Below are 13,785 nucleotides of genomic sequence, written 5' to 3'. Positions count from 1 at the left end.
TGGTCACAGCAAATACCATGAGCAAATCATGTGATGAGAATGAACATACACACACACACACACACACACACATGCACGCAGAGAGAAGAGAGAGAGAGAGAGAGAGAGAGAGAGAGAATGGGAATGAGAAAAGATCTGAAACCATTACCTTAAGGGCCTGTCAAATGGGCCCGGACAGGTCCTAAATCACTGCCGATCTTTCCCGGAAGAATACTTAACACCCAGGTGGCAATACTGCTCTTCCCCTCTAAAGAAACATGAGGTTTTCACCAAGGGGAAAGGAACTTTAATCTACCCCAAATCCAATCTCTTTTTCCCCCCACTCTCCTGTTGTCAGATGCGTAAGGATGAAAACATTCCGGGAGAAAGGAATGCAAATGGCTGAAAGCCCGCCTCTGTCACCTTCTTGTGGCGGCTTTCAGTTGGTCATCCCCTGAAAAACTATTGCAGGAGGGCAAAGTTGCATCCAGTCCTCTCAGGAGCTGACATCCCTGAATGATGGGGGAACATTTCCAGAAGACACTGCTCATTTCTCACTAGAACAGAAGCAGAGGGCAGGAAAGAATTTTAGAGTCTATCCCTGAGTCCCTTTGGTTCAACCGCCACATTATCACTAAAAGCCATCCTTTCCTCTCCATCAAACCGCTGCCTTGTTAATTCAAGCACTTATCCTATCCCACTTTGATTACAGCATCAGCCTCCTTGCTGACCTTCCTGCCTCCTGTCTCTCCCCACTCCAGTCCATACTTCACTCTCCTGTCCGGATCATTTTTCTACAAAAAACATTCAATCCACGTTTCCCCTCTCCTCAAGAACCTCCAGTGGTAGCCCTTCCACCACTGCAACACAGAGAAACTCCTTACCATCGACTTTAAAGCACTCGATCACCTTGCCCCCTCCTTCCTCACCGCCTTACTCTCCTACTACAACCCAACCCGCACACTTCACTCCTTTAATGCCAACTTTCTCGCTGTTCCTCGATCTCATCTGTCTCATTGCCAACCTCTTGCCCGCATCCTGCCTCTGACCAGAAACGCCCTCCTTCATATTTAACAGACGATTACTCTCCCTGCCGCTTCAAAGTCTTATTGAAGGCACATCTCCTCCAAGAGGCCTTCCCCAACTAAGCCCTCTTTTCCGTTTCTCCCTTCTGTGTCACCCTGGCTTGCTCCCTTTATTCGCCACCCCCCCCCACCACCAGCCCCACAGCACTTATGAACATATCCGTAATTTATTTTTGTATGTTAATGTCTGCCTCCCCCTCCAGACTGTAAGCCCATTGCGGGCAGGGAACATGTCTGTTGTATTGTTCTCTCCCCAGCGCTTAGTACAGTGCTCTGCACACAGTTAGTGCTCAGTAAATACGATGGATCGAGCGATTGCTTATGGCAAGGTCTCACCAAGGCCTGGGGTCCAGGCCAGCGGAAGGGACGCAGCCAGAGGCCCTTACACCAAAGACACCGACTGGGTGCGGGTTCCGGGGGTGGTTTCCTTAGAGGCTTTCAGAAGGGTCACCGTGCTCTTGTCCTGAAGGAAAATGTGCCTCCTCACTTTGCCCCTGAATTCCTCGGACACATAGTAGTAGATGAACGGATCAACGCAGCTGTTGAAGGTGCTAAAAGCCAGGCTCAGCATGTACCAGATATAGAGGTCCTCGAACTTGGTATAGGAATAGTGTAACAGCAGGAGGGCATTACTGGGGGTGAAGAACAGGAGGATGGAGGCCAGCACTAGGACTGTGAGCTTGATGGCATGGGAGTACTTCTCTCCGTTGGCCGCCAAGACCCAGATCACGGAGCAGTAGCTGAACAGGATGACCAGCAGGGGCAAGAAGAAACCCAGCACTATCAGGCACCCAAAAACCGGCAAGTAGTAGGAGGCCAGCTCCTCCTGAGGGAGGACATCATGGCACAGGATGAGGTCAGTGCTGTGCAGCTGGTACGACTGCTGCCGGAGGGTGAGGGGCAATGTGAAGGCAACCGCCAGAAGCCAGACAGCCACGCAGACACAGGTGGCAAAGTTCGGGCTCCGGAAGGAGCGGGAGAAGAAGGGGTGGACGATAGCCAGGTATCTGTCCAGGCTGATGCAGGTGAGCAGCAGCACCGAGCAGTACATGTTGCCATAGAAAAAGGCTGTTGTGAGGCGGCACATGCCTTCCCCGAAGAGCCAGTTGTGACCCAGGAAGTAATAGGAGATCTTGAAGGGAAGCACCAGGACCAGGAGCAGGTCAGCCGCCGCGAGGTTCATCAAGAAAATGGTGGAAGCCAGTCGCTGGATCTTGGTAGCCAGCAGCCAGAGAGCCAGTCCATTGGCTGGCAGCCCCACCAAGAAGATGGCAGTGTAGACGGAGGATATGAGATTTGTAGTGACCTTGCCGAGCAGGTTGTCCTTGGAACCGTTCCTGATGCACAACATGTTCGGACCAACTTCCACTCCAGGGAAACTCCGAGGGCACAGTAGACCCTGGGTCCCGTCGGCCGTCTCGTTGGCAGACTGGTCTTTTTCATCTGGAACGGAAGCACAGTCACAGGTTAACAACATGGTCCAGGCCTCCTGTGCAGGGCACTGTACTGAGCTCTTGGGCGAGTACAACAGAATTAGTAGAAACACTCCCTGCCCCTAACAAGCTTATTCATCCATTCAGGAGTATTTATTGAGCGCTTACTGTGTGCAGAGCACCGACGATCCCTACCCAACAATGGGCTCACAGTCTAGGGGGGTGCATCTAATCGACCTAAGGGGAGAGCTCAAGGAATGTAACCCAAAAAATACATATTTATTTATTTGTTTGTTTATTTATTTATTTCAGTGGTATTTGTTAAACACTTGCTATGTGCCAGGCACTGTACTAAAAGCTGGAGTAGATACAAGATAGTCAGGCTGGTCACAGTCCCCAACCCACAAAGGGCTCCTAGTCTTAATCCACATTTTACATATGAGGTAACTGAGGATATGAGGTAACTGAGGACCAAAGAAGTGAAGTCACTCACTCAAGTTCACGCCGCGGACAAGTGGTGGAGCCGGGATTAAAACCCAGGTCCTTCTGGCTCCCAGGCCCATGCACTATCCATTAGACCATGCCACTTCTCTTTTATATGAAAAACTACCAGATTCATTGGAAAAACAAATATCTGGTCACCATAAACCTGGCATAAACCATGTAATCTTGCTTTCAGCCAGACATCCCAGATGATGAAGGATGTCTCCCTGCCTTCATTTCTCAATCCTGGCTGGAACCAGTTTCCTGCTGGGCAGGTTGATGGAGGAGCAAAGGAATGTTGCTGGACCTTGGAAACAGGAGTGAAGTGAGTGAGTCTGAGGCGATGGAAGGAGCGGTTGGCTTCTGGGAAGGGCATGCCAGGAGAGGACGAGCAATAAAGACTGTCATGGGGTGGAAGGTTTGAGGCAGTAGGAAGACAGCTGCTCCAAGAGGGAAGGCTCAATTAATCAGTGGAGATTACTGAGCACTAACTGTGTGCAGAGCACTGTGTTAAGTGTGTGGGAGAGTAATAATAATAATAATTGTGGCATTTGTTAAGCGCTTACTATATGTCAGGCACTGTACTAGGGGCTGGGTAGATACAAGCAAATCAGGTTGGACACAATCTCTGTCCCACATGTGGCTCACAGTCTTAAACCCCATCTGACAGATGAGGGAACTGAAGCACAGAGAAGAAGTGACTTGCCCAAGGTCACACAGCAGACAAGTGGCAGAGCCGGAAAGCACCAAACAACAGAGTTGGTAGACATGTTCCCTGCCCACTAGGAGCTTCCAATCTAGAAGGGGAGGCAGACATTACAATAAATTACGGATAATGGACATCAATCCATCAGTGGTATTTATTGAAAGCTTACTATGTGCACAGCACTGTATTAAGCACTTGGGAGGGTACAATACAACAGAAGTAGGAGACACCTTCCCTGCCATTCACAAACTCACAGTCTAGAGCATAAGTAATAATAATAATAATAATAATAATTGTGATATTTGTTAAGTGCTTACTATGTGCCAAGCACTGTACTAAGTGCTGGAGTAGATACGAGATAATCAGGTTGGACACAGACCCTGTCCCACAAAGGGATCTCAGTCTCACTCCCCATATCACAGATGAGGTAACTGAGGCTCAGAGAAGTGAAGCAGCTTGCCCAAGGTCACACAACAGACAAGAGACAGAGCCGGGATTAGAAATCAGGTCCTTCTGACTCCCAGGCCCGGAACTGTATCCACTAGGCTACATGCTTCTCTAAGTGCTCTAAGTACATAAGTGCTGTGGGGCTGAAGGTGGGGTGAATATCCACTGTTTAACTGCTGCAGGTTCAAGTGCATAGATGACACAGCAGGGACAGAGAGTGGGGGAAATAAAGGCTTAGTTGGGGAAGGCCTCTTGGAGGAGATGTGATTTTAGCAGGGCTCTGAAGGTCGGGAGAGTGGTCTTTTGTCATAAAAGGAGGGGAAGGGAGCTCCAGGCCAGAGGGAGGATGTGGACAATGGGTCAGTTACGGGACAGACGAGCTGAAGGAGCAGTAAGTTGGTTGATGTTAGAGGAATGCAGTGTGCAGGCTGGGTCATAGTAGGAAATCAGCAAGGTGAGGTAGACAACATTCAGGTTCTTCTGTTAAAAAAAAGCCCAAACAAATGGAGAAAGGACATATCTGGCTTGTTGCCCACCTGTCTGCTAGGACACTGGGATTCTATGGAACCCAGGATGGGGCTCAGGATGGGTACTTAAAGGATCAGTCAGGGTAGAGCCCAGTATATAGATATTAGAGAAGCAGCGTGGCTCAATGGAAAGAGCACGGGCTTTGGAGTAAGAGGTCATGGGTTCGAATCCCAACTCCACCACATGACTGCTGTGTGACCTTGGGCAAGTCACTTAACTTCTCTGAGCCTCAGTTCCCTCATTTGTAAAATGGGGATTAAGATTGTGAGCCCCACACGGGGCAACTTGATCACCTTGTATCCCCCCAGCGCTTAGAACAGTGCTCTGCACATAGTAAGCACTTAACAAATGCCATCATTATTATATAGATGCAGCATGGTGTAGTGGCTAGAGCATGGGCCTGGGAGTCAGAAGGTTATGGGCTCTAATCCCAGTTCCACCAATTGTCTGCTGTGTGACCTTGGGCAAGTCACTTCACTTCTCTAGGCCTCAGTTACCTCATCTGTAAAATGGGGATTGGGACTGTGAGCCCCACGTGGGACAGGGACTGTGTCCAACCCGGTTTTCTTGTATCCATCCTGGTGCTTAGTACAGTGCCCAGAACGTAGTAAGCACTTAACCAATACCACAAATATTGTTATTATTACTTGAACTACTCCAGAAGATGAGATTTTTCAAGTGCTTTGGCATCTGTGGGAGATAGATTGGAATGGCAAATAACAAGTGGAAAGATTGTTCCAGGTCTATTGGCTTCAGGGTGGGTGGTTCTCATGGGCTCCCGTTTAATTAATTAATCAATCAATCAGTCTTATTCGATGAAGTCTTACTCTGTGCAGAACCATTGTATCAAGCTCTTGGACAAGTACAGTAGAATTAGCAGACACAATCCCTACCCTCAAGATTACCATTTAGCTGGGAGGCAAACTCTAAAATAAAATACAGGTAGGAGGAAGCAGTAGAGTGTAAAGACATGGGAATAAGTGCGTTGGGCAAGGTGGGGTAAGTACCCATATGTTTAGATGATGCAGAAATGCTGAAATGGCAGTTGGGGGTGGGGGGGGGGGGGAGATGAGAGATTAATCAGGGAAGGCCTCCCGGAGGGCATTGAAGATGGGGAGAACAGTGGTCTGCCATGTATGAAAGGGGAGGGAATTCCAGGCAAAAAAGAGGCCATGAGGTTGACGGCGAGAGAGATGAAAATGAGGCACAGTGAATAGGTTGGCATGAGAGGAACAAAGCATGTGAGCTAAGATGAGGAGCGAGGATACTTGGGGAAGGGGAGCTGATTGAGTGTCTTAAAGATGATGGTCAGGAGTTTTTGCTTGGTACAGAGAGGAACAGAATACCATAGGAGTCTTTTGACCTGCATAGCATGAAGTTTTAGGAAAAATGCAGAGAAGGAGAGAGGACAGGGCGAGTAAGTGGATTTGGGAGTCATCTGCAAAGAGATGGTAGTTGAAGCCATGGGAGCAAATGAGCTGCCCAAGAGAGTGATGGAGAATAGAAGGACACCCAGAACTGAGCCTAGGGGGACGCCTACAGTTAGAGGGTGGAAGGCCGAGGAGGGGCCTGCCAAGGGACTGAGAAGAATAGGCCAGAGAGGTAGGAGGAGAAGGAGGAGAGGGTTGTGTCAGAGGAAACAATGGTTAGAAGTGCTTCTAGGAGCAAGGCGTGCTCTTCAGTGTCAAAGGCAGTCACGAGGTCGAGGAGGATGAGGATGGAGTAGAGTCCATTAGGTTTGGCGAGAAGGAGATCATGGGCAACCTTGAAGAGAACTATCTCAGTGAAGGTATGAAAACCAAATTGTAGACAGTCTAGGAGTGAGTTGAAGGAGTGGAAGCAAAGGTGACAGGTGTGAGTACGCTACGTGCTACAGCAAGCGGTGGGGTACGGAGGAAGAAAGGAGATTTGGAAGAGAGGAAAAAGGAGGAAGGAAGAGTTTGGGTTTTTGGTTTCGAAGGCACCTGCATCTGTTCCCCACATCTCCTTGCTCCACTTGCCGCCACTATGGATCAAATTCCAGGAGAAAAAAAATCAAACAACTTTTCAGACAGCCTGTGGTCAGGGATGAAGCCAGCACGATCGGACAGGGTGAGCGGGGTAGGATGAAAAATACTAAAAAGAGTAGAGTTGAGGAATTGATTTTGCCTGCCACTTGCCCCTGTTGTTCCACGAACACTAGCCCAGAAACGCATGCTCCTGAAACCGGAGCGGGGGCTCAGCAGTCTTGCTGATAAGATTCTCTTTGCTATCTGAGCCTGTCAGACTAGAAAAATGACATCATCAATGGATTCCCCCAACACCCCCAAACCCTCACCATCACCCCGACCTTAGCACTCTTCTGGAGGAGTGGGGTGGGGAAGCTCCCAACCCTTCTCTGGCTTAGAAAAAGCCCCCCCAGGTACAGCAGTTAGACAAAGGCTTATGCATATGTATCGCCAAAATTCATTGTCCTGAAAGACACTTCTCTTCCCCAAGGAAGAGGAGGTGAGGTCTTAAGGGATAGGGCAGGAAACTGGATCAATGTTCCATGCTCTTCTACCCCCGATTTCCACTGGTCACCACCCTGGTCGAATCATTTCCCCCTCTGGGTCTCTACCAAGGGGGATGTGAGCCAGATATGAAGAGAGCAACAAGCGCCCTCAGGGAAATCAACTGTCAATAGCAGTCATACTCCAGGATTTCCCCAAGGCACAGCCCGAAGACTCACTTCAAAATAAAAAAATGAAAGGTTTTTCTTCCAGCCCCGAAATGACGTACTCACCGTAATCATAGTCTTCCAAGAAGCAGGTCTCCATGAGGCAGGTCCAGAGAATAACTTGGTAGAGAAGGTGTCTGGCCCAGCTAGTACCCATGATGTTAGCCAAGTTGGAGCGGGGTATAATGCTCCCAATCTCTCAGAGAAGGATATTAACATTACAAGCGGTGACTAGGCATTTCCTGCTACAGCTCCAAACTATCAGAAACAGTAGGCTGGAGACCAAAGGCATTTCCTGAGGGGAAACAAACCGTAATTTAGATACATCGAAAAGGCCACCTCATGGAGGCAGGGAGGAGGAGGTGGGCTCCAAACTCATTGGCCACGATCAGGCTGGAGGACAGTGAAGATTGGGAATTGGCCTTCCAACAAAGCCTTCTACCAGAGTGCGTCGGGTGGCAGCTTGAAGGCACCAAAAGTCTTTATACTTCCTATAATCCCTTGGGGGTGGACAACAAAGCCCACTGTTGGGTAGGAACCGTCTCTATATGTTGCCAACTTGTACTTCCCAAGCGCTTAGTACAGTGCTCTGCACACAGTAAGTGCTTAATAAATGCAATTGAATGAATGAATGAATGAATGAACAAAGTCACTTTGGTTGAATTTTAGCAAACAAATTCAAACAGGAAATGACCATTTCCGTATCCCCATCACAAACACCCATTCCTAAATGGCAGGGATATTTTATCCATTGCCAAAATGGCTATTTGCCCAGGGCCCACTGCCACAAGAAAGACCTCTGTGGCCATCAGAGGACCCCAAGGCCATCAGCAGGGACACCTCACTTGTCTCCCTGTTTCCAGCCTCTCCCCTCTTCATTCTATCCTACATGCCACTACAGGATCCTCTTCTTAAAGTGTCGCTCAGCTCATGTCTCTCTATTTTCATGTCTCTCTCCCCCTGATGACTGCAAGTTCCTTGCGGGCAGGGATCGCGTCTACCAACTCTGTCGTGTTGTACTTTCCCAAGCATTAGTACAGTGCTCTGCACACAGTAAATGCTCAATAAATACCATTGACGGATATCAAACCCAAACTCCTCACAGTCGTCCCTCGAGCCTCTTCACCAATTTTCTCCATCTTCCATATTGACTCTCTTCTCCGGTTACTCCCTAAGCTTGTGCTCTTGGCTCCTCTGAGGCTCACCTAATGCTACCTCACCTCCAACTCTCCTGTCTCCAACCCCTCACTTGTGCTGGCACTCTCTCTCACTTTAAATCTCCCAGATGGTAGCTCTCTTGGTCTTCAAAGCCCTCCTAAAATCCCATCTCTGTGTCACTTAATTCACAACCCCTAGTCGTGTTAACTTTAGCACTTATTTCATTCCTATCCTCAGCAAATCAAGTTAAAAGAACATGCCTAACACATGGTAGGATGTCGTCGTGGAAGAGATCCAGGGCTCTACAGTCAGCCACGAATCCAGAAAGATCCTTGTTCCTCTAGTAAAGAATATTTAGACTATATGCTTCTCTTGACCGTAAGCTTGTTATGGAAAGGGAATTTGTCTACCAACTCTGTTGCATTGTACTCTAGAGAAGTGGTGTGGCCAAATGGATAGAGACCAGATCTGGGGTTCAGAAGGACCTGGGTTCTAGTCCCAGCCCTGCCACTTGTCTGTTGGGTGACTGTGGGCAAATTGCTTCACTTCTCTGTGCCTCAGTTTCCTCATCTGTAAAAGGGGGATTGTGCCTGTGAACCCCATGTGGGATAGGGACTATGTCCAACCCAATTTGCTTGTATCCACCCCAGCACTTTGTTTAGTGCCTGACACAAAATAAGCATTTAACAAATACCATAATCATCATCATCAAGAAAAGAGTTTAACACTTTAATCTGACCATTCTGAAAATCTCATTAAGATTCTGAGATTATGGTCAGACCCGAGGGTGACTTATGGGATCCATTCCCCACAACCAATGGAGCAAAGGAGGGGTGTGTAGTGAGTCTGGGGCCTATTTAATTTATTCTGCGCAGCTATGCTGGACGATTACAACAAGAGACCCGCACGCAGGTGTTAGAATATGCTTCCGCTCCTCTGGGAAACTCTTCCAACTCAACAGACTTTGAGCAGCTCCTGAAGTCCTAGCGACCCTAAAGGCACACAAACCATAAAAGATTTTCAAATGATTGGAAACGATTTCACTCAATCCGTAAAATATTGCAGACCAGCAATAAGTCTAAAGAAACCTGAAGCGCTGTATCAGCGGGCACACGACTAAAGAGAAATAGCATGGCTTAGTGGAAAGAGCCCGGGCTTGGGAGTCAGAGGTCATGGGTTTTAATCCTGACTCCACCACTTGTCAGCTGTATGACTTTGGGCAAGTCACTTCACTTCTCGGTGCCTCAGTTCCCTCATCCATAAAATGGGGATTGAGACTGTGAGCCCCACGTGGGACAACCTGATAACCTTGTATCTACCCCAGCACTTAGAACAGTGCTTGGCACATGGTAAGTGCTTAACAAATATTATTATTATTATTATTATTAATAATAATAATAACAATAAAAATCTATAATGGCCACTCAGAGCTAAATGCTGACACATAATTCTGTCACCTAGGCAGCACACTGCCAATGATGCAACGATAGATAAGGAGATAGAAAGAACGCCAGCTCATCCTTTAGCCAAATAGAGTTTTATGATGGCAGCCCCAGACAAAACTGAAGGTCTACAGAGTAGTTTTGTCCAACGTTCTCTAAGGTTATGACATCTGGAACATCCCCATACCCTTAACACACAAGCATAGATGCTCCATCCAATTTATTGACCATTTCTATCAGCGTCACGTACGAACTCTTCACGGGATAATAATAATAATAATGTTGGTATTTGTTAAGTGCTTACTATGTACCAAGCACTGGTTCTAAGTGCTGGGGTAGATACAAGGTAATCAGGTTGTCCTGCACGGGGCTCACAGTCTTAATCCCCATTTTCCAGATGAGGTCACTGCAGCACAGAGAAGTGAAGTGACTTGTCCAAAGTCACACAGCTGACAAGTGGCAGAGGTGGGATTAGAACACACGACCTCTGACTCCCAAGCCCATGCTCTTTCCATTAAGCCACGCTGAAAGATCACAGACAACAAAATTCTAGAGCCAGTCCAGCCGGTGAACAGTAAAAGTAACAGTGGATTAAGTAGTTGGGGGATGGTGGGGCTGGGAGAGGCGTCAGTGTGTGTGGGGGTATCCTTGGTCTCTCCAGCTCATCGCCACTCCAATCCAGGCATCTCGCACACCCTCCTCAAATGTTCTCCCTGTGAAGGTCGTGGCTTCTGCCCATTCCTTGCTCAGGACTTTTGGTTCTCTGCTTCTTCCTGTCCTCCCAGGGTGACAGGACACAAGAGGAGGGAGATTGCCCTCGACTCGGGAAGGCCCTGTAGCTTCCAGGAGCATCGAGGCTCTGAGCCACAGGAGTCCCAGCTTCTGCCCATCAGGAAGAACTTCTTGCCTGTCAGGAAGATTAAACTTTCAACAAGCTTCCAAAGGAGGTGGCCTGTTCTAAAATCTCTGGGGGTGTTTCAGAGTGTCCTGGTCCTGAGTGGTTGAGCCATTCATCTGCCTGGAAGCAGGGGGCTGGATCACACGACCTTTTGCAGTCCCTTTCAGCTCTAGGTTTCTAGGACTCCAAGTCTGTTTGCTTAAAGACTAAAGAGAGGAGGGTATCTCTAAGCTCTGGTTGAATAAACAACTAGAGGCCTGGTGATGTGGGGTTTGTGTTTCCTTTGATAATTTCCAGGAATGAATGCTAAAACTCAGTGACTTGTTACAACAAATGACATTGCTATGGATTCACAGGAAGGGGCTGGAGTGAAGGCAAAGTCAACTGGCATTTTGAAGTGCAGACAAGATCTAAGAGCTGTCACCCATATCCTTAGAGCCAGCACATTAACAGGAAGCATCTGTCAAACGTCCTGAGAAGTCAAGTAGCATTTTCCTGATCGACAATCAAGGGTGGGGCAGTTTCTGTGTCCTCCAAGAGTTTTCCGCATTGATCCAGTCAGGAGACTATCTGGTGGCCTCCTCCAGCTTCATCTCCTGGATCCCAAGCCATCCTCTGTCCTTGGCCCAAACGGTTTGCCCTCCCTCCCCCAACCACTGAAATGCTGGGCATCACCAACATGTACGGAAACCAGTTACCAGCGGTGTGAGAAGCGCCTTGGCCTAGTGGAAAGAGCACAGGCCTGGGACTCAGAGGACCTGGGTTCTAATCCCGACTCTGCCACCTTCCTGCTATGTGACCTTGGGCAAGTCACTTAACTTCTCTGTGCCTCAGTTCCCTCACCTGCAAAATGGGGAATCAATATCTGTCTCCCTCCTACTTAGAGTGGCAGCCCTATGTGGGACCTGATGATCTCCTATCTACCCCAGTGCTTAGTACAGTGCATGGCACATAGTAAGCACTTAGCAAATGCTACCATTACCCAAGAGGAACAGCCAGTGGAGGAAAGCATTAGAGTGAGGGGAGAGATCAGGGGAGATGATCTCCTCTAATCCTGGGTTCTAATCTTGGCTCCGCCACATGTCTGCTGGGTGACCTTGGACAAATCACTTAACTTCCCTGGGCCTCAGTTACCTCATCTGTAAAATGAGGATTAAGACTGTGAGCCCCATGTGGGACAGAGACTGTGTCTAACCTGATTAACTTTTATCAACCCCAGTGCTTAGAGCAGTGCCTGGCACATAGTAAAGCGCTTAAAAAGTACCATCATCATAATAACCATCATTATTATTAGAGGAGGACCACATGGGGACAAGAAGAAGCCATTTGAGTCTCCCGCTCTTTGGTGGTGGCTGATTCAGCAAGGGAAGACATCATCGAGAACCACGAATTGGGTTTGGCAAACCCTCTAATAGCTCGCTCTGCTCCACTCAGCTCATGAATGGCCCCTTCTGTCCAGAAATCAAACCCGGATAATATGTGATGAGATTCCTTTATTCCGAGGAGAAAATGATCCCATTTCCGATGCTTCTGCCATAATCCCACATTCTTGGGCTGAGCGGCCCCAGAGGTGGAGTTCCGCTGGGCAGGGAGTTTCCTTTCTGAAGATGCAGCCCTGGATGTTTTCCTTCTGAGACCGCTCAGGATTTATGAGCCATTACAGAATGACTCATGGGGCCCCGAATCTCCAGGCCGCAGCCAGGACCCTCTCTGTGATCTGCAAGCAGAAAAGTCAGACCCAACCAGGTTCAGCGAATGTGCAAATCTTCTGCCCTGCTTCCCATACGAGGGCCAGGGCCTTGGGGGTAAAGCACAAGAGAGATTACTCATGCCATATTCCTTAGATTGCCTATGCTGTCTAATCTTTGTGGAATACACTATATACAGAGCAGCTTGTTTGAAAAAATCTAGGGCCAGATTTCTGCAAATGAAGCTAATGAGAAATGACAGTTGTGTAATCCATTATGGAAGGATTAAAAAAAAGAAGGGGGGGTGGGGGGGCAGTGGGATTCAAAAGTCAACCCACCGTTTCTAAGTAGCAGGCCCGAGTTAACCCTAAGGAGTGCAAACCGAAGTTGTAGCTCTGAAACCGAGAAAAGCGGTCAGGCCCCTAAGGGAAAAGGGAATCTGGGGCAGAATCTCAGGATCTCAAGAATCAATCGATTGTATTTACTGAGCGCTTACTGTGTGCAGAGAACTGAGCTAGGCGGTTAAGCAATGCCATCACTGGATCTCAACAAAGTTCCTTCTAGCCTAATATCTGACTCTGACAGTTACACCAGGGACCAAACGTGGTTGCCCTGGTTGACATCCACCCCAATGTATAAGGACATACCATTTAACATCCCAGCTTTTCCTCCTCTATATCCTTAACTTTCCCTCTGTTAATAATAACTGTGGTACGTGTTAAGCATTTACTGTGTGCCAAGCGCTGTACTAAGCGCTGGGGTAGAGCCAAGATAATCAGGTTGGACACAGTCCCTGCCCCACACAAGGATCTCAGTTTACAGGGAAGGGAGAATCCCCATTTTACAGATCAGGAAACTGAGAGTATGGAGAAGTTGAAGTGACTTGCCCAAGGTCACATAGCAGGCAAGTGACAGAGCTGGCATTGGTATCCCGGGCCTCTGACTCCTAGACCTGTGTGCTTTCCACTAGGCAACACTGCTTCTCTAGTATCTCATAATGGAGTTATCCGTGAATTTATACAAATCTCTTGAATCTATGTGTGTGTTTTTTTCCTGCCCACACAACTTCCTGTGGTAACAAATTCCATATGCTTAACCATCTGCTCTGTGAAGAAGAGTCTTTTTGTTTGTTTTTAACCCACTCCCCTCAAGTTTCAGTGGATGTCCCCTCATCCTGATGCTGTGGGATTTGGTGAACAACAATTTTCTTACGCCTTGTTCACGTTCTTCATGATTTGGG

At 48.1% G+C, this 13,785-nt stretch overlaps 1 protein-coding gene across 1 annotated transcript; it reads right to left on the bottom strand.

The window, feature by feature from the left end:
- Positions 1 to 462: 462 nt before the first annotated feature.
- On the bottom strand, positions 463 to 7,516 carry F2RL3 (F2R like thrombin or trypsin receptor 3). The gene is made up of 3 exons (XM_038771888.1): positions 7,426 to 7,516; positions 1,401 to 2,507; positions 463 to 536 (listed from the first exon to the last, which is right to left on the bottom strand). Exons 1-2 carry the CDS (start codon positions 7,514 to 7,516, stop codon positions 1,447 to 1,449), a joined length of 1,152 nt encoding a protein of 383 aa, XP_038627816.1. The 3' UTR covers positions 463 to 536; positions 1,401 to 1,446.
- Positions 7,517 to 13,785: the final 6,269 nt, after the last annotated feature.

This window comes from Tachyglossus aculeatus, chromosome X1, assembly GCF_015852505.1.
Source record: "Tachyglossus aculeatus isolate mTacAcu1 chromosome X1, mTacAcu1.pri, whole genome shotgun sequence".
Classification (NCBI taxonomy): Eukaryota; Metazoa; Chordata; class Mammalia; order Monotremata; family Tachyglossidae; genus Tachyglossus; species Tachyglossus aculeatus.
Note: the sequence above shows the minus strand (reverse complement) of the source record. Positions and strands in the feature narration are given on the sequence as shown.